We start from the raw sequence: 20,921 nt of genomic DNA on the forward strand, positions 1-20,921 counted from the left end.
ATTGTTTAGAAAATTGCTTTCTTTTAGTGCCTGCTGGAATGTTACATAATTTTTTTTTTAGCCATCATTGCCAGAATTCCTATCTTCATCCCAGTGCTGGTGAAGACAAAGATAAAACCAAACTACAGCTTCTGCGATAGCTATCATAACAAACTGTAGAAAATGATGCATCAATGAATAATGTAACTCAACAAGTGATGCTCAATCAAGGAGTTGATTTACTTTGGGAGGAAATGAACATATTAATAGATTCCTCTGCTTTGAACTGCTTGCAGAACTTTCCTGGACTATCACTTGTATGCATTTTGAACTATCTGTTGGTGCAGCGAATTGTGGTAGTGCTGTAGTATCTTTGCTGATGGTGTCACCGGTGGTACAATTTTTCCAGAGGAGCTGTCAATTGGCTTGGTGTCGTGGCATTTCTGTATCCTCCTCCCTTCTGCTTGTGATGTTCGTTTCAGCTAAAATTTGGGGGCCAACAGAGGCGAGACAAAGAACTTCACCCCCCCACTGGTACCAAGGCCAAATTTGGGGGCCAACAAAGGTGAGGCAAAGAACCTCACCCCCCCACTGGCACCAAGGCCAAATTTGGGGGCCAACAGAGGTGAGGCAAAGAACCTCACCCCCCCCACTGGCACCAAGGCCAAATTTGGGGGCCAACAGAGGTGAGGCAAAGAACCTCACCCCCCCCACTGGCACCAAGGCCAAATTTGGGGGCCAACAGAGGTGAGGCAAAGAACCTCACCCCCCCCCACTGGCACCAAGGCCAAATTTGGGGGCCAACAGAGGTGAGGCAAAGAACCTCACCCCCCCCCACTGGCACCAAGGCCAAATTTGGGGGCCAACAGAGGTGAGGCAAAGAACCTCACCCCCCCCACTGGCACCAAGGCCAAATTTGGGGGCCAACAGAGGTGAGGCAAAGTACCTCACCCCCCCCACTGGCACCAAGGCCAAATTTGGGGGCCAACAGTGGTGAGGCAAAGAACCTCACCCCCCCCAACTGGTGCAAAGGCCTATCCACAAGTATGGCCGTATGCTGAACCAATAGTCAGTGACGGGTATGATCCAATTGCAGTGGTACCAACCTAAGACAGGAGGCTGACACCTTGAGGTCAGCTCATCCGATGACGGGTTAAGAACCATATGTAGAATTGGACAACCTATAACAGGCATGGTCCCTTAACCACATGCTTGGTGTTTAATTAAACAGAAGGGAGGAGATGCTGAGAGCCATAGCCAAATGGAGTGGTTGAGAGGTGATGCCAGCAAGCCATTGAGATGATAATGGTTATGTTAAGCTGTGTATTCAATTGTATATTAGACCTCTGCTGTCCGCCTCAGGTGCCAGCTACTTTGGACTGCTCCACTTTGGAGTTCTTGCAGGGATTCCTGGGGAGTTCGTGTTGGTTGGGGAAGTGCCAGAGGAGGGATTTTCCGGTTGGTGTGTGGTGTGTACCAGGAGAAGGCCGCATGCATGGCATTTGCGGGAGTTCAGAAATAAAGTTTGTTCCTGCTTGAATGGCTTGTGATTTGTGCCCAGCCAGACTGCAGCAATAAGGTGCTCGGGACTGGCACCAGGAGGTACCAAAAAATGTATTAAATAAATTTATGAGAAAAACGTTTTAACAAACAGTGGCTGCCCTATAAATAGAAAACTCCTTGCCCCTTAAAGAATTCAAGGAGAATCGTGGTTTCTCTGTTGTCTTGAATTGTCCTAACATCATAAAAATTTTTAATCTGAGAAGTGTGACAGAAATGTATTTTCTCATAGTTCTGAGTGCTAGAAATCTGAAATGAAGGTGTCACCATGGTCAGGGTCTGATGAGGCATCTCTTCCTGGCTTGAAGACAATACTGTTATGGTGTCCTCACATGATGTGTGTTCTCACATGAAAGAAAGAGGAAGTAAACTCTCTGTCTCTTAAAGGGGCATTAATCCTATCATGAGGGTACTGATTAAATCTGGTTACCTCCAAAGGTCTCATCTTCAAAATACCACCACATTGGGGATTGGAGTTCAGTTTGTATCAACTACCACAAGGTTATTTGTCATGGATAATATAAAACATTCCTACTTTGGGAAGAGCTTGGACCAAATCATGTCTAAGGTTTTTTCTAGTGTTTAGATTCAGTAATGTTGAATTCAAAATGTTTACATTTTGTTCTTTTTTTGACAGGTATATCTTCTAAGAAAGAAAATTTATTATTTTCTTCCAACGGTTGTAATAAAGTCAAATCTATTCTTCCTGATGATGAATGGAATACGCTAAAGCAAGGAGCTATCAAAGAAATCAACAGTATTGAAAAAATAGATTTATTGGAGTCATATTTTTCAGCAAGTCAAGATACCAATGTAGGGAGTACTCACTCCCAGTCAAGTGAGTTTGAAGACAGTATTGACTATGCTTTTTTGAATGAGACATACTCTATACATTATTCAGAGTCAAAGCTAAATGAAAATCTTGCTCTTTTAAATTCAGAATTAGATCCTGAAAAGCAAAAAAGAGAAGAGATATTTTTTGATATTTTGGAGCATCAAGGTAAGAAGACTGTTGGCTTGGAAAAAATCTCCAAGATTTCAGATGATGACTATAAAGAAACTGCTGAAGATATGCAAAAGTATGATATAGATGAAGACTCACAGCAGGAATATCACAGTGCAGAAGAACAAGAATATATAAGTAACCATTTATCTTTTGATGAAGCCAAAACATTAAGTATATCTAATCTGGAAGTTGTTGAATTAAGAAATTCAGGTTATGAAGTTAAATGTGTTAGCAATTTAGAAGATAATCATGTTAAGTTGGAAAGTAGTTCTATTATTTCTTTGGATTCACTTAATGTTTTTGCACAAGAATATTCGCCTCATGTCTCTAAATTTCAGAATTCTGTCATGATAAAAGAAAATCATGAATCAAAGCATGAAAAGTGGAAGGAACAAGAGACTAGTTTAATGTACCACACGGTATTTGATCATCTGATACAAAGAAACAATTCTCTTGGAAACCAAGAATCTCAACCTAAGAGTGGTTTCTTGAATCCTCAAAAAACACTCAAAACTAAGATTTATACTGAGAAAATGAAATCTCAAATACCTGAAAGTAAAGATCTTTGTGGAAATACAATTGTTGAAAACAAAGTATCACAGCACCTTGAAAATCCTACCAAGTTACCTCAGAACAAAGCTTTGGAGTCTTTACTCCAATCCTGTAAAGGTTGCCAGACTTCCTGGGCCTCTGTTTTTGATGACTCAGTCATTTCTGCCTGTGGGTATTCACATTATAAAAGCCTTTGCAACCCTGACCCAGCCTTGGGTTTCTCTGTTACACTACCAAGAATTGCAGTCAAAGATAATCAGGCAGTGGAAAAGGATAGTTCCCTAAAAGTTGTTAGCAACAGTACTACAAATAAAATATGCTCTCCTGATAGGAAAGGAACATGTCCTAAATCAGTGTCAGATGCAGCAAGTTGTACAGTCACAGTTAATCAGACAGTGGATGTCAGCACTGATTTTAGGGCTTGTTTCACAACCAGCAGGGCAACAAGTGCAAGATCTCCTGTAGTATCTACATCAAGCAACACAGAGATAACAATGATGAATAAACAAAGGCCTGGCAGATGGCAGAGTGGAAAACAAACAAGTGTGGCTTGTAATACAGACTGGTCATGCAGTCAAGATTGTGTAGACACACAGGTGGTTTTGACAAAAGGATCAGGAAGATCTCTCTCAGTTGATGGTTTAAAGCCAGATGGAAATTTCCTAAATAAGGTAAAATCAGTATGATAATAAAATTTTATTTTACTTTATAAATTTTACCTTATAAAGCACATGCTAATATAAATGTCATATTGAGGCCTTTGTGAAAAAATGTGAAGGGAATGAGTAGGTAAATTGCCTCCAGCCCTGTTATTTGGGGGTAGCTATTGCCACAAAGACCTTTTGAAGTTTAGTTTACATTTTATCAATTTGAAACTCCAGATATAACATGATTTGTTTGTCATATCTTTATAATTTAATTTTAAATTATGTTTTTAGGATTCCATGGAAGTAAGAAAAACATTGGATATCATAGACTTAAAGAAACATCCTGAGAGGTAGGTCAGATGTATAACTTGTAGTCTTAAACATGAAAAAAGTCTAAAATAGTATTTGCTTTCTGTGTATCATACTTAGCAATCTAGAATTATATCTAAAAGGAACTTTTAATAAATTACCTACCTTAGCCATTTGTCTGCTAATGAATAATATTGAAACAGTATGAGATATTAAAACTCTTTACTTAATGAGAATTTAGTCTTGATAGTTCCTTCCAAAACTCATATTTATGTTTCCTTATTTAAACTAAATCCACATTGATTTAATTTTCTGGTTTTTCTTGTTATTCCCCTATAAACCAAAACAAAATAGCACCTTTTGAATCAAATGTCATAAATTTAAAGGAGTTAATAGCTACACTCACTAGAGTATTTTAATCTTAATTCATCATATAATTACTTCGCACTTACTACTTAACACAGTGGAGAACCAGGAAGTGGGACGGGAAAGAGAGAAAGGCCAAGTTAATTACTATGCTCTGAAGTCATTTAATTTTTCATTCTTCTAATGAGTTGAATTTGGTATCTCAACTAAAGTAAATACAAGAATTGGCTTCGAGGACAGCTGGAAGTGGCAACTAGTAACAAAATGTCTGAAAACTATCAGCATTGAAGAAAAGTGTAGTTTAGTTACTTGGAACTTTTTGGTTTGATATCACAGTAGACAATTTGCTTATATTAAGGATCCTTAATTGCTAAGAAAAATATACATTGTGTTTATTTTCTATTAAAGTAATATATTTAAGAACAATTTCAACCCAGAATGCTCATTAACTTTTAAAAAATCTTGGCCAAAATTTGATTTAAGCTGGGGGAGGGGAGAGGCAATCCATTGATTCTGGATAAGTGAAGTCCTGGTCTTAGGTTGGAATCTTTTTTTAGTAAAAGAAAGTAAAAATTTGCAAATTGTTTACTTCCTTGACTCTTAGAATATGATTAGCTTTGACTCTTGATGTCCTTGTTTTTGTCCCTGTAGCCTCTCTGTCTTTAGTAGGAATTATCTAAAACTTGACAAGGAAATGTAAGAAATTTTAAATCTTTTTTTAGAGGCATATAATTACTGTAGAGAAATGGAATCTTATCTGATTCTGTCTTTTATTTTAAAGGGAATTTCAACTTTCTAAAGAGATGGAGAAGAATTTGCCATCAAAGTGCTGTCAGAATATAATGCAGAGAGCCATAAAAGCAGAGATGCACCTTTTAAATGTTCACTATCAGATGTGTCATCAACATTGTTGTGATATTTACAAATTTATAATGGAAAATAGAGAAGGATTAAATAGGTGTTTATTAATTTTAAGTCTGTATTTTCTTAGAAATTTATCACTAGCTTTAAATTTATTTTAGAAAATTTATTTTTCATTTTTGAAGGGCAAAATAAGAGGTAGATTGTAACTGGGTTTATTAGCTGTCTTAGGGTAATAAGAATTTAAAAATAATACTTACGAGTTTTATGGAGGGGTAACAAGTGCATTGTTGGAGTGCTGAATCCAGGGAAAAAATAGGTTCAGTTTTTCTTTATGAACTCCAAGTAAGGATGCAGTCTTTGAGAGGGTTTTGTGTGACATTCTACCACATTCTCTAGATTATTAAGGGAAGGGTTGCTTGTACTGATCCTAGGGGGGAAAAAAGCACATCTAGTCTAGCCAGGCATGGTAGTACACTCCTGTAATCCCAGCAGCTCAGGAGGCTGAGGCAGGAGGATCACAAGTTCAGAGCCAGCCTCTTCAACTTAGCAAGGCTCTAAGAAACTTAACAACATCCTGTTTTCAAAAAATAAAAGGGTTAAGGATGTGGCTCCATGGTTAAGTGCCCCTGGGTTTAATCCCTGGTAGAAAAAACACATCTATTGTGGTTCATTTTTTTTTTACTCAACAGTTAAAACTTTAAAATCTAGTAGACTTAGAACTAAGTGAATAATATTAGTGTTAAATGGATGATTTGGGCCTAAACAATTTATTTTTGTGAACTTACCTTTCAACAGGAATTTGCCAAGTAATTCTGCTAAGAAAGAATTAGGGTCGGCACTACTATCTGTTTTGGGAGACTTAAAAGTTAGATATATGAATTTGAAAGAAAAAATACACAAGGGCATACTACTGGAAGAGCTGCCCCCACTGTCAGTAGAATCAAAATTATTGTCTGCCTTCTCTACTTTTGCTTCCAGGGTATGTATATATGTTTTAAGAATAAAAATTATACTTTATTTAGACGGAATACATTTAAACAAAGATTTTTTTCTCTCCTTTTTCCTGTTTCCAGTTGGTAAAAGAAGAATCACATGAGTAAGTTATAATTCATCTAATTTAGAATTTCTTTGATCTTACAACTGCTTAATTCAGTTAACTTGGGCTTCTCTGTTTTTGTCCCCATTTGGAACATGGATAAATCCTTTAATGATGCCTATCTGTTTAGCTTTTTAGGAGCAGATTCGGAACTAGATAATCAAAGTGCACCTGATGTTGATGTTTTTCCAGCCTTAAAAAAGACACTCTCTCAAGTGAGATAATTTTATTTAAAGTTCATCAAGATAAATATTTTAATTTTATGTCCTAAGTAAATTGTAACTTTCAGAAACCCTCACATTCTACTTTTTATTCAACTGGCTTACTTTGTGTATTACCATTTGAGTCATATAACCAATTGGAAGGAAAATAATGTTGTATTTAGGTCCAGTCCTTATCAAGATGTCAGCATGATGAGTAGAGTGGCCATGTGATTACCAAACCTGGGGTTTTATTTTTTAAGGCAATACTGGGGATTGAACCCAGGGCCTCGTAATTGCTAGACAAGTGCTCTACCATTGAGCTACATGCCTAGCCCTTTCTGTTTTATTTTGAGACAGTATAATTGCCTGGGCTGGTCTTGAACTTTTATCTAACTGCATCCTGAGTAGCTTGAATTTCAGGCATCTGCCACTATACCTGGCTTCAAACCTGGAACCTTTGGGGTTAAAAGAAAATAATGTTAACAACTGAGTTTGATGATAGATACAAACCTAGACTGTCTCAGGAAAAACATGATCCCTTTAGGATTCAGCAGTCCCTAGCACGGCACAAAAAAAAAAGTACAATATGCAAAAAAAATGTAACATTATTTTTATAATGCTGGTTTTGATTTTAAAGCAATATGTCTTTTAAGTTGGAATTCCATTTTAACTAGTTATTTGTGAAAGCCGGTGTAGTGTATTGTTTCCAAATTTTAACTGTTAATGTACCATTTTCACAATTTACCATAGCCATATTTTACCTATTACTCTCTCTTTAAGTAAGTATAAAAACAATTTCACTATAACATAATGGGAAAGAAATTTTACTTCTTATAAATGGAAGGTATACATAAGCACATACTCTAAATTAAATATATAAAGTTAACATAATAAATATTTATATATTTTTTTTCAAAAATCATGTCAAATGCTTCTTGTGTGTGTATTCCATCATTGCCCTATTGGCACATAGTCACTGTACATAGACTGGCTTCAAATACTAATTCTTGTTAAATGTCTGACATAAACCAACAACTTAGATTCAGTTTTCTCTTCTGTAAGTCAAATTGTTAATGATTTTTTTCTCTTGTAACCTTCATTATTGGGAGGGATAAATAATGCTGATGCAGAGTGCCTATCGTATACTAAGAGAATAATAATTGTTAATCTATATTATTTTTATTATCTTAATCCTCAGATGTCTTTATTATCTGACAGTAGTCATCCTACACAAGATCCAACACCTGAGAAAGACAGTTTTAAAAACGGTGATATAAATGTAGACTTTAGTCAACTGAAACTTGATGATAAAGGTCAGTATAATAATGTATTGTTGCCAGAAAACAATAATTTTTAAAATATTCTTACTATTCATTACTTTTTTCCTCTAAAAGATTTTGATCTTCCAAAAAGATCATTAATTTTAATGAAATAAAGAGCTGCAGCATTGCTTACTTCCTTTAGAAATGTTTCTTTTTTAATATTTATTTTTTAGTTGTAGTTGGACACAATACTTTTATTTATTGTATGTGGTGCTGAGGATCGAACCCAGGGCCTCACACGTGCTAGGTGAGCTCTCTACCACTGACCCACAACCCCAGCCCGATGTTACTTTCATTCTATTATATAAGATCATCTTTTCTTCAGTAAAAGACAACTCAAAAAAGTAAGGCTTTTAATAAGCTATGAATCAGTGTTAAAGAAAATTTAGGAAGCAAATCAGATTAAGAAGAATGTTATTCAGGACTGCTGAAAGCCTTTCTCAGAATATTTGTGCTCTTATTTTACTAATTTTAACCATAGTATTTATACATAAAACTGGTTGTCATCAACATTCTGATTTATATTTTTAGATAACTTTTCATAGGGTTAAACATTATTCATAATTCATAGTTCATTATATTTAATATCTTAAGAGTACAGAAATTACCGTGAAATCAGTGAAGACTGGTTTGATGCTAAAGAGAACCTGACAGGAGCTGACTTCTCAGGAATACAAGAAAACCAAATTGAACACGATAAATGGAATCCAAAGTTTACACAAGGTTTGTTCTTAATAGTTGACTGAGAAATTCTAAACTAGTTTGTTTGAAAATAGTGCTTACCTATTTTGTTTTATTGGGAGACTGAAATAATATTTTGTTTCATTTGGTGGCTTTTCTTATATAAAAGAAAAGTAGCCAGTTGAAGATCATTTTTTCAAAAGATTAAATCAGTATTAAATGTTCCTTTCTGCCAGGCATGATGGTTTACACCTATATCCCTGCAATTCTGGAGGTAAGGCAGGAGTTATCTGTTTCAAGGCCAGACTCAGCAACTTAGTAAAGCCCTAAGCAACTTCACAAGACTCTATCTCAAAATAAAAAGGGCTAGGAGGGCTGGGGCTGTAGGTCAGTGGTAGAGCGCTTGCCTAGCATGTGTGAGGCACTGCGTTTAATCCTCAGCACCACATAAAAATAAATAAAATACAGGTATTGTGTTTGTCTACAACTAAAACTATTTTTTTTGAAAGGGCTTGGAATGTGGCTCAGTGGTGAAGCCCCCAAGGGTTCAGTCGCAGTACCAAACAAAAAAGGGCACTCCTTTTTCAGAGAACTACTTAAAGTTTAAATCAAGAATTTAGTTAGCAGGTAGAAGTATGCCATTCACTCCCTCCTACTGAAGGCCACCCTTCAGTACTCCTTCAGGGCATCCTTTTCTTCTGAACCTTTGGCAGGTATCTTCCAGGGGAGGATACCTGGTGAATCAAACCAGCTTCCCAGTTTCCATCAGTCAACCAGTACCAGTCTATCAAATTAGAGATGAACACCATTGCTTTTCCTTACTTTAATAATAACTACTTAAGGAATGTTTTCATCTTTATATAGTCCTTAATTGCTTATAATTGGCTTTTCTTTAGTATCCATGATTATTGCCTTCTGTCATTCTGATGATGTTTATGACCTTCCTTAATTTTTCCTATCTACTTCTGTGGTGTTTTTTTTTCCATAACAGTATGGTTTTATTGTTTTTTCCCTACTTTTAGAAATAATGCTAAAGATTTTTTTTTATATTCTTTTTTTAGTTGTAGATGGACACAAAAATCTTTATTTTTATGTGGTGCTGAGTATCGAACCCAGGGCCTCTCACCTGGGAGGCAAGCACTCCACCACTGAGCTACAGTCCAGCTCTAAGATTTTTAATAAAATATGAAAGTATAAGAAAATTCACCAGGTATGGTGGTACACACACTTCTCATCCCAGCAGTTGAGAGGCTAAGGCAATAGGATCTCAAGTTCAAGGCTGGCTTTGACAACTTAGGGAGAACCTATCTCAAAAAGAGTCTTGGTGGTAGAATACCTCTGGATTCAATCCCCAGTACCAAATTAATTACTTTCACTTGAATTTCTCAAATCTGTAATAACCACTCTGAATATTTTAGTGACCATTTTTTAATGTGCTTATTGTACATATATTTAACACACCTACAACTTAAAATAAAGGGCATCATATTATTCAGTTTTACTGTAACCATTTTTTGTCTTTGCATTATTTTTCTCTATTATCATTTATCATATACTGCATGTTTTGGTTCTTTGGCATATTAACTGCCTTTCTGTATTCATATATTAGCTCACTAATACCAGGAATTTTTGTTTAGCTTACTGCCTATCTCCGGTGTAAAATTCAGTGTTCAACCCACAGGAACTTCAGTAAATATTTTTATTGGACTAGTGGAAAGTGAGGTGGTAGGTAGAATGTACATCTTCTGAGTCTCATGCTCAGACTTTCTTTATTATGCCATAGCTTTTTACTTTTCTCCACTGCAAAAATCTAAATTATAAAAATAAATGTTATCACTGTTTTTCTTTAGAATACATTGTTATATACTCAGATTAATAAAAGAAGTAAGTTAAAGAAAAGGTTATTACCCAGAGATGAGGAACTATGCCTGAATTCAACACCACAACTTATTAGATATGTGATCAGTACTCTTGAGACCTCAGTATCCTCATCTGTAAAATTAATATAGCAATAGCTACCTCACAAGGTAATTGTGAGAATTACGTGAAATGATGTGTACCAGGTTTGGGAGTTGATAGTCACTTGAATCTGAATTCATGGAGGCCTTTTTTATTTCAAACCAGATTCTCTTAACAAAAGACCATAGTCTAAGAATTTGGAGTATTTTTCTCAAATAAGAAAACATCTGAAATTTAACCCTAGTTTTGTTATTTCCACAATCATGCTATGTAGCTCAAGTTATTTCTTTCTTTTCTTGTGGGCCCTTACCATTATCACAAGTATCTGCTGTTGATACTTACCTGATATATAAAGTATTTTTGGTGTGCTGTCCCTCCAGCAAAGGAATATTCTAGAAGTAACTTGTGAATCAAGAAATAAATGACATTTTTCTTAGTTGTGATGTAATTGATACATTTTTGAGTTCCAGAGGACATAATCAGTTAATCCAATCTCTAAGACGATGTGATTAAGGCCCAGAAATCTTAAAAGTTATACTTCATAAGGCTCTTGTCTTCAAGCTAGTGCTGATATTTGCTCCTAAATTTAAAATAAGCTTTGTGATTGGGGAGGGGAACATGAAATATTTTAAAATGTCAGTGTCATTTCTGTTGCATATTATGTCTTTATATAAGCAGAAATGAAGAATGTTGAACCCTTAAGAAGAGATAAATGTTTTCTGATACATGTTGGTGGTCTCTGCCCTTCGGTGTCTGAGGTATGCCAGGATTTCTCTTTGAGGCTTCATTTTTAAGTTTATCAGTTACTCATATTATGATTATTTTGTTTCTCTACCTTTCAACAACTTTTATTTTTCTTATTTTAGGCTGATTTAAGGTCTCATTTCCAGAAGTACCAAGTTTTTGAAATTTCAATTTATGATTCTTCTACTAATTACAGGTGTGTTTCCCAAATTCACTGAGTTTTCATTACCATTTGTCTACTATGCACCAGAGATTCTGAACTAGATGTGAACCACATTGTTGAGAATATCAAGGGCTACTCCCACAGGAGATTCCCAGAGAAGTGGAAGGAGATACATAGACAAATAGCTGCAGTCATTAAATGGTGCTATTCTTTATCAGCTCTTTCTGTGTACTCTTCAACTTGTCATTTGTGGTATACAGAATAGTTCTTGATTTTTGTGTAGTTTATCTTGAACATACCATTTACCAGGGGAAACAGTGCATTATTGAAGAGAATGAGCTCTAGAAATAGATGACTGTGATTCATCTCCCAGCTCCATCAGTAATTCCATGCTTGAATTTGGGCAAGTTACTTATCTTTGCTGTACTTTAGCCTCTTTGTAAAGGGAGAATAATGGTACCTTCATAGCATTGCTGTGTATTATAAATATACATAATAGTGGGATTTGTTGTTTATTTGTATGTAAACAAAATCCAACAATATAATTTGATCAGTTGTATTCACTAGTGCCTCCCCTTAAATAGTGCTTTGCACCTTTTGAACCATCTGGAGTTTGTGCCTATATATAAGAATTAATTTTAATTTTTTTAGTGTGGCCATTCAGTTGCCTTTAAACCAGGAATCTGTAATTCTTTTATATGTCAACTTTGCATATTAGAACATTAAATTTTAATATAAAATAAATAGGGAAGTCTATAAAAACCTTACTTTTATTTTTTCTTTTTAATTTGTTTTATATTTAATTATTCTGAATAAATATTCTTGTACCAGGTATAGTATATGACCTTTTTACTTTTAAGAGCAGATATTTTAGTCAGTAGTTACACAATTGAGTTTGAGGTAAATTCATTAACAAAAAACTTTTTCATCTTCTACTTTTATATTTTAGATATGCATCTCTTGCTTTTAAAAAAAACAGTGATGCAAAGATGGCTGTGAAAGAAATGAATGGAATGGAAATAAATGGAAAATCAGTAAATGTGAGGCTTGTTAAAACTCCTGGAGAATATACATCACCACTTGCCTCCAAAAATGGGAATAAAGTTGGTTTGAATAATTTGGAGAAAAACACCAACAAAGAAATGAATGCCTCCTGCATTTCTAAATTGCCCAGAACTAGGCCAAGGCAGCTGGAATCTGAGCAAGACAGTGAGTTTTCCCCGTCGGACCAGAAGGTTAGTTATTAATTGGCCCACAAATGGTCTCATACATGCCTTATTGCTATAAATACCTTTGTACAATAAACAATTACAGTATTGACAATCTGGAATTGTAGGAAGGAGAGCATCATCAAACTAAATTGTTTTAAATCTTGACTCCACCTAACCTGCTTTTATACAGCTCCAGTTGCTCTGTGGGGGTGGAGCAGGAGTGGAGTGGTTTATAGATCTAAGCAAAGAAAAAACTCGTTCTTTTTAACTAGGCTCTTGGACAGTCGTTGCAGATCTTATCTCCCTATTTCTAAATAGTACTAATTTACAAGTAACTATTTACACTTTTATCATCCTTTTTTTTCCACAGCTAGGCTTATTTCAAAATTTTTAAAACCATAAAATGTAGTCATTTTATAATCATATGCCCTCATTTTTACTTCATCCAGGTCTCAAACACCACATGGAAAGTGACAAAGTTTGCTTGTTCGCTTTCATCTCTCCACTGCCCAGCAAAATTCCTGGTGCCCTAATTACAGTAAAATTTACTTTTTCTTGTCCATGACTTTAGACAAATGCATATCAATAAATATCCACCACCATAATCAAAATAACAAACATTCCCATCATTCAAAAAAAATTCTTTCATTTTCTGATTTGTTTGCTTTGCTCAGCTGTGTCCTTTATTCCATCCTCTCCTAATTCTTAAAATTATCCCATTCCTTCTCTATACCATTAGTGATTCTCATTTTCACTGAAACCTTTTCTTTCCACTTGTAGTCACCTAAAACCATTCCTAATCCTGATAGGATTTTCACTTGACTTTGCATTTCTTTGAATTTACCATCCTTATTTGTGCAGTTTTCATTGCTAGACTTCTCAATGAAGTAGTTTTTTGCCTCCATTTATTTGATTGCCTATCTCCTTTATCCTAATACTCTAAATTCAATCTCAGAAATTTTATTTGAACTGTTCTTTCCATTGTCACCAACACCTTTTTACTGATCTTTCCTAATCTGCCTTCTTGAGCACTTGGCCTCTGGTCATCACTTTATAAAACACCTTTCCTTTCATCTCACACCTCCTGGTTAGGATGGATTTGGGGGGTACATAGTTTCAATCCATAGCAGGAAGGAAAGTAAACCTGGGTTATATTGAGACTGTGGCTCTTGCCCTCCTCTCTCCTTTGGTCCATATCTTTCCAGGGCATCTGGGCTCCTTCTCCTTCTCTGTGCATGATGTTTTCTCTGCTCATGACTGCTTTTTTTTCCCCACTTGGCTTTGTTTTGCTTAATTTTAACTGCAGTATTTTCATTCAGGCACCTGTGGTTATTTAACTAATTTGTTTATTTCATGTTCCAGTTTTATGTTTTTTAGACAGATAATTCCACTGACCCAGCCTGTGATTTTGGTGTTCATTAGTTCAGGAGAGACTACAGTCTTGGTCCAGTGAGCTAGGCCATGGGTTGGCTGTGGGTAGGAGTATGTGTATAGTGAAGTTCCTTTTACCATCTTTGTTAGACTATAATAAGTTTTTTTCTTCTTTATCTTTCTAAGCAGTTTCTTGGCCCTTTTTGCTTTTTATCATATTTTCAACATTTATTCATTCTATTCATTAATTTAGGGTGTTAAGAAGAATTGTAAACAGATTGAATCTGCTCATTTATTACCTGAGACACCTATTCAATTTATACCTCCAAATACATTGAACCTTCGTAGTTTTACCAAGATCATGAAGAGACTGGCTGAACTGCATCCAGATGTCAGCAGGTAGTAACTAAAATTATATTTTAACAGACAATATAAGTAAAAAATAGTTAAGTTCTATAACTTAGTCATATTCAGAATGCATTACTTTGGAAAAAATGCCCATGAATGTTTTCTTTTTGCATAGAGACCATATTATAGATGCTCTTCAAGAAGTAAGAGTAAATCATAAAGGTTTCCTGAATGGCTTATCCATTAGTACTATTGTGGAAATGACTTCATCTGTTCTGAAAAACTCTGCTTCCAGTTAGGAATAAACAAAGCAATAAAGAGGTAAAGTAACCATTTTCTTTGATATTTAAGTATTACTAAAGCATTTTAAGTTATTGATTTCATTTTCTTTAGAAATAAAAAGAATAATTTTAAATTAAAATAGTAACATGAAATACTAAATTTAAAAACCAGTATTGCAATAAATAACTGTTAATGCAAAGCCAATTACCTTAAAATTAATTAACTTAAACATTTATCATCTCACAATTTGCAGATTGGGATTCTTAGCTGGGTGGTTTTAGCTCAGAGTCTCACCATGTTGCATTCAAGATGTTGACCTGACTGTGGTAATCCAGAGGCTGGCTGAGACTGAAAGATCAGCTTCTAAGAGGTCCATTCACATGGGAGGCTTCAATTGCTCATCACATGGACCTGCCTTTCCATTAGATTCGTTGGATGTCCTTACATGTGGCAGCTGGCTTCCCCTGGGAAAGTGAGAGCACAATGGAAGCAGCATTGTCTTTTGTGGACTGCCCTTAGGAGTTGCAGTCTGTCATTTTGCCACACTATTAAATGGGGATCACTAAATCTAATCCACACTCAAGGGGAGGAGAATTAAGCTCCACCTCTTGAACAAAGGCAACAAAGAGTTTGTGTATATTTTCTGAATTTCTACAGATTAACGTAGAATTTCTTTTACAAACTAGTGGATCAGGTCTTTTGTTTCCAGCATAAGGTATCCAGGTAATTCAAGCCAACTTTCTACTGAGAACAGCTAGAAGCTCAATATATATATATTTTTAAAAAATTTTTGTTTGAAGACATTGAAGAGCTATCAATATAATGATCAATTACGTGGCTAATGTACAGAAAAGATATTCTCAGAGAAATATGCTCAATGTTTGGAACCAGTTTCTCACTGGTATTTGCTAAGGAGCAGCTAAAGGGACCCTTTTTGTAACGTTACAGCTAGAGGAATGGAGACTTGGTAGACTTTGTAGGGGGTTGGGATTCCAAAGGGCTGTGCTCTAGGAGTAAATCTGAACTAGAATTAATTTGTTTCTCAGAGGGGCTGTAACTCAGATTTAGAATTTATTCCCTAGGTAGGTTTGAAATGATCTACAGTTATTGCTTTTGCCAGATAACTAAGAGAAATTAAAATAAGAATTCTTTGTAATAAAGTAATACCATTTTAGTTCTCAAATTATTTATGCCAGAATTTGATATGTAATAGTTTATTTTGTGAATAAGAGTGTACGATAAAAAATAATCATAAAGAAATAAGCTCATGTGAATGAAAAGTAACTTTAAAATGTGGTATATATACATAGTAGAATATTATTCAGCCATAAAAAAAATGAAATTATGGTATTTGCAGTAAATGAAAGGATCTGGAGACTATCATGCTAAGTAAAATAAGCCAATCCCAAAACACCAAAGGCCAAATGTTCTCTCTGATATGCAGATGCTAACACCCAATAAAGGTGGGGGAGAAGGGAAGAATAAAAGTTCATTGGATTAGACAAAGGGGAATGAAGGGAAGGAAGAAGGGATGGGAATAGGAAAGACAGTAGAATGAATGGATACCTTTCCTATGTTCATATATGAATACATGACCAGCGAAACACTCTACATCATGTACAATCCCAAGAATGGGAAGTTATACTCCATGTATGCATAGTTTGTCACAATACCTTCTACTGTCATTTATAACTATAAAAAGAACAAATAAAAAATTTTTTTAAAGTTACCTTAAGTACTAGATAATAGAAACTAACCAGAGAGATTCTAGATATTTGTCAGAACCACTTTTTAAAAAAAAATGCCTGGGACTAGGGATGTAGCTTAGTGATAGATCACTTGCCTAGCATGTGTGAGGCCCTGAGATCAATCCCCAGCACTGCAAAAACAAAAACACGTGCTTGCTGAGAGTGATGGTTCATGCTTGTTATCCCAATGATTCAAGTTTAAGGCCAGCCTCAGCAACTTAGCAACATCCTGCTTCAAAATAAATAAATAAATAACAGCTCATTCTCATTAGACACCATCAAAAAATTTTACAAACATATAATTGTATATCCAGGAAAAGAACTATCAAGAATAACAGTAAAATATTTTCATGAAAATAAAACTATAGTGGGCATGTTGGCATATGCCTATAATCCCAGCTCCTCAGGAAGCTGAGGCAGAAGTTGGAGGCCAGATTGGGGAACTTATAGAGACCCTGTCTCAAAGAAAAATAAAAAAGGGATAAGGATGTAGCTCAATGGCAGAGCACTTGCCTAGCATGTGCAAGATCCTGGGTTTAATCCTCAGTACTGCAAAAAAAAAATCTGAAATAACTTCTTGCTTTAGAAGGAGAGACACTCTTAAAAAATAAAAATACTGAAGAGTGTTCAAGAAAGAAGGAAAGTGATTTTAAATGAAGGTTCAGAAGTGCAGGAGAAAGAAGGTCAAAAAAGAACAATTATGTCCATACTGACTGTATAAAACAAGAATAGTGGTATTTTATAGAGTCTGTATGATTAAAATATATGACAATAATAGTATATACAAGTTGAGAGGGAAATAAGTATTCTTACTGTTTTAAGCACCTTGCAGTTGGGGAAGAGAGGATAAAATGTCTCTGTAAGGTTCCCAACCATTCCCCCAGGCTAGAAGGACTCAGCATGAAACAGTGTATAGGTGTACACATAGCTGTAATTTATTATAACATGAAACAGAGCAAAATCAACAAAGGGAAAAGACACCTGTGGTGAGTCTGGAGGAAACCAGATGCAAACTTCTAGGGAGCCACACAGGGTGTGTTTGATTTCTCCATCTACTAGGGAAACTCATTAATGACTCAGGGCCCAAGGATTTTATTGGGGATTGGTCATGTAGGTACTCTGCCTACATACCATAGTCTACACTCAGAAAGAAAGCAGCTGTTTAGCATAAACAGATGTTTATATAAACAGTTTCAGCACAGTGAGGCAGTCATAACTTCTGGAAAGGGGAGGAACCTCTTAAAATCCAGATTTCCAGACACTAGCCAAGGGCCTACCTTGTAAGTAGAATTTTCTAAGGACAGCACTCTTGGGTCTCTCTTGCTGTGTTAACTCTCTTTTCTACACATGCTGTTTGATATGAGACTTTGATAAACTAGCGAATGCATGTTGTATTCTGCTGAGGGGCCTGCCCTTCCAGTATTGACTGGGGAACTTGAGGGTGTGGAGAAACCCCTCTGGAGATAGTTTCAGAGAACAGTGTCTGCTTTATTGCACAGCAGAAATAGCTTTTACAGAGGGTATGTCTCAATTTACATATAACAGTCATGATAGGCCAGAGGTGACACACCTCTTAAGGGAATCAAGACACCAAGAGTCCAGAAACGGCCATGTAGGCCAGCCTTGCAACAGCAGGGGAATAACTTCTTGTCAGGGGAGCAAGGAAATGGCACTTGCCAGTGTTTTGACAGCACTTTGCCCCAAAACACAGCGTTCTATGTTAGGACTTCCCTGCTGTATAATGAGCAAGATAAGCATTCCTCCGTGTAGGTCCAGGGTTAGGCCCTGCAACAGTAATCTTTGGAGTAACACTTAAAAGAACAAATCTTAAAAGCATGCAAATATAGAGTTGGGTCTTTTACCTATACCATATCCAAATATTAACTCAGAGTGGATCAAAACTGTTCATAGAAGAAATGAGTACAGAGTTTCAGATCGGGAAGAGGAAAGAGCTCTGGAGATTGATGGTGATAATGGCCATACAGCAGTGTTAACATACTTCATGAGTGTGAACCTGCTGAACTGTACATTTAAAAGTAGTAAATTTTATGTGTATTTTACTACAAAAAGAAAAAATATATAACTCCCATGATGATACGGGTGAGGAATTTGAAGTATTAAAAATAGTACAAAAGTAGTTTTTTTAAAAAACAATAGAATAAAAGGACACAGAGCAGTCAGGATAAATAGGAAGAACTTAGATGATGAAAATGCATTTATTTCAGTAAATACAATTGCAGATGAACTAAAAAACTTGATAGATCAACAGGTTGGATTTTAAAATGTCAACTACAAATACATAGTATTTCTAGATACCACCTAGAAGTATTAGGATATGAAAAGGTAAGAGTCTGGAAAAAGAAATAACTATATTAACACAAAAACAAAGCAATAAAATTATCAAGAGAGATGTTCCATTTACCAGGAATAAATAATAATTCTAAGTTTGTGTACATCTAAAATACCTTCAAAATATATAAGACAAATATTTCCAAAATTGCCAAGAAAAATGATTGTAAGTCTGTGATAATAATAGGAAGTTTTTAACATATTTCTCTTATAGAAGCAAGCAAAATGGGCTGGATTGTGGCTTAGTGGTGGAGTGCTCGCCTAGCATTCATGAAGCACTGGGTTCAATCCTCAGCACCACATAAAAATAAAAAAGATATTGTGTCCACCTAAAACTAAGAAATATTTTTTAAAAGCAAGCAAAAAATTTGTCAGTGATGATACAGAACATCTGAACTACTAAAAAATAATAACTGGACTTAACTGGTCATATTTAGAACACAGTATTCCCTAAAATGAAAAAATAAAGTCTCTTTGAGTCATCTGAAATGTTTACAAAATTTGACTATATACTAGACCATAAAATAAGTCTGAAAAAATACTAAAAGAATAAAAAAAGTATATTTCTGACCATAATACAATAACCTAGAAGTCATTAATGAGAATAAAAATAGGAAAACCCCATGTTTTTAAATACATGTCTAACCAATAAATGAAGGAATTCATAATTAAAACTGGACTATATGTTTTAGTGAATGATGATGAAAATGCTCCATATCAAAGTTTGTGGGACACAGAGCTGTGCTATAACTGAAATGGATAGCTTTAAATGCCTATGTCATAAAAGAAATAACTGAAAATTAATGAGTAAAGTGTACAATTCAAAAATTTGGAGAAAAAAGAGAAAGTAAAAGAAAAGAAGAAATTAAACTCATTACAGCTAATTCTATACATAGAAAATCCCATGAATTCTACACATAGACTATCAGAATTAAAAAGTATTGCTGGATGCAAAGACAGTACACAAAAAGTCAATTGCAATTCCACATACCATATAATGTCGGAAAAATGGATTTTTAAAAAAGATAATCATAGTACCATTAAAACTATCAACTACCAGGAATGTATTTAACAAAAGACTCAAGACCTCTATTTGAAAACTATAAACAGAGAAATTAAAGAAATTCTAAACAAATTGAGGGTTGTATCTTCTGTCTGGATTAGAAGACTCAATAGTGTAAAGATACCTGTTCTCTTCATCCTATCCAATGCATTTAGTGCTATCCTGATAAAATCCTAATCATGTATTTTTGTGGAACTAAGTAGCAAGCAGATTCTCAAAATTATGAAAATACAAAAGTTCAAGTATAGCCAAATGGTTTTTGAGAAAAATAAAGTGGACTGGTTTTATCATATGTTGATGTTATGAAATGATAATATTATTTTTGTGCAAGGAAATACAAATGGATCAACTGAACAGAAAAGAGAACTTTAAAACAATGACATAAATATGTAATCACTTGATTAGCATGAAGGTGGCATCATAGGGAATAGAACAGTCTTTTTAATAAATGATTTTCTCCATCTGACAAGAAATTTTCACCAATCAGATTGGTAGACATTCTGCTGTTGGGACAGTCAGTGCAAATGAAAGGAAAATCATCAATGCCTTTAAAAGTCATACATGTATTTACTTTTTGACCTCAAAATCTCACTTCACCATTCTGTCAGAAATAAATTGGCAGATATAATGTCTCATGCACAAGGTTCTTTGGCAGAAGATTAGAAACATCTACATATTGACTGTTAGACAAAAATAAGAAAAGGTCTGAACACTAATGTAGTAAACTTCTGTCAATTTTGTTTATGTAACTAAATCAAGAGAAATATATGCAATCTACGTTTTAAAAGGGAGAAGTATGAGTATAGGTACACATATTTACTTTTGTTTGTGAGAAGAAACTGGAAGGAAAACCTGATAAAATGATTGCAGGGAGAGGATGATATAGTGATAGAAACAAAAGGTCTCTAATACATTCATTCTTGGCTTTGGAAACCTAAATGTTTTCCATTTGCTAATATAAAAGGAAAGAGAAAATAATTTTAAATGAAAACAAAACTAAAATGAATGAAACTACTTGTATAACCATATAAAAGAAAATAATTATTGCATTTATTTTTTAGGTGTAGATGGACACAACACGATGCCTTTATTTTTATG

At 34.9% G+C, this 20,921-nt stretch overlaps 1 protein-coding gene and 1 non-coding gene across 4 annotated transcripts in view; one reads left to right on the plus strand and one right to left on the minus strand.

The window, feature by feature from the left end:
* Nucleotides 1-20,921, plus strand: part of Rbm44 (RNA binding motif protein 44) — a 33,839-nt gene that overhangs the window by 8,551 nt on the left and 4,367 nt on the right. Inside the window, exons 2-14 of one of the 3 annotated variants that reach the window (XM_040268087.2) lie at nt 2,177-3,768; nt 4,036-4,094; nt 5,201-5,377; nt 6,079-6,262; nt 6,357-6,379; nt 6,510-6,594; nt 7,781-7,895; nt 8,499-8,627; nt 11,223-11,302; nt 11,411-11,484; nt 12,401-12,686; nt 14,287-14,432; nt 14,557-14,702. In XM_040268087.2, the coding sequence (XP_040124021.2) occupies nt 2,177-3,768; nt 4,036-4,094; nt 5,201-5,377; nt 6,079-6,262; nt 6,357-6,379; nt 6,510-6,594; nt 7,781-7,895; nt 8,499-8,627; nt 11,223-11,302; nt 11,411-11,484; nt 12,401-12,686; nt 14,287-14,432; nt 14,557-14,680 (3,074 nt within the window). In that variant the 3' untranslated portion in view covers nt 14,681-14,702. Of the gene's footprint in view, nt 1-2,176; nt 3,769-4,035; nt 4,095-5,200; nt 5,378-6,078; nt 6,263-6,356; nt 6,380-6,509; nt 6,595-7,780; nt 7,896-7,979; nt 8,152-8,498; nt 8,628-11,222; nt 11,303-11,410; nt 11,485-12,400; nt 12,687-14,286; nt 14,433-14,556; nt 14,703-20,921 lie in introns of those variants that run through there. The other 2 variants (XM_078018333.1, XM_078018335.1) reach the window with 2 other exon arrangements.
* Nucleotides 6,841-6,911, minus strand: Trnaa-agc (transfer RNA alanine (anticodon AGC)). The gene has a single exon. It is a non-coding gene; the product is annotated as a tRNA-Ala (tRNA).

This window comes from Ictidomys tridecemlineatus, chromosome 7 (assembly GCF_052094955.1).
Source record: "Ictidomys tridecemlineatus isolate mIctTri1 chromosome 7, mIctTri1.hap1, whole genome shotgun sequence".
Taxonomy (NCBI): Eukaryota; Metazoa; Chordata; class Mammalia; order Rodentia; family Sciuridae; genus Ictidomys; species Ictidomys tridecemlineatus.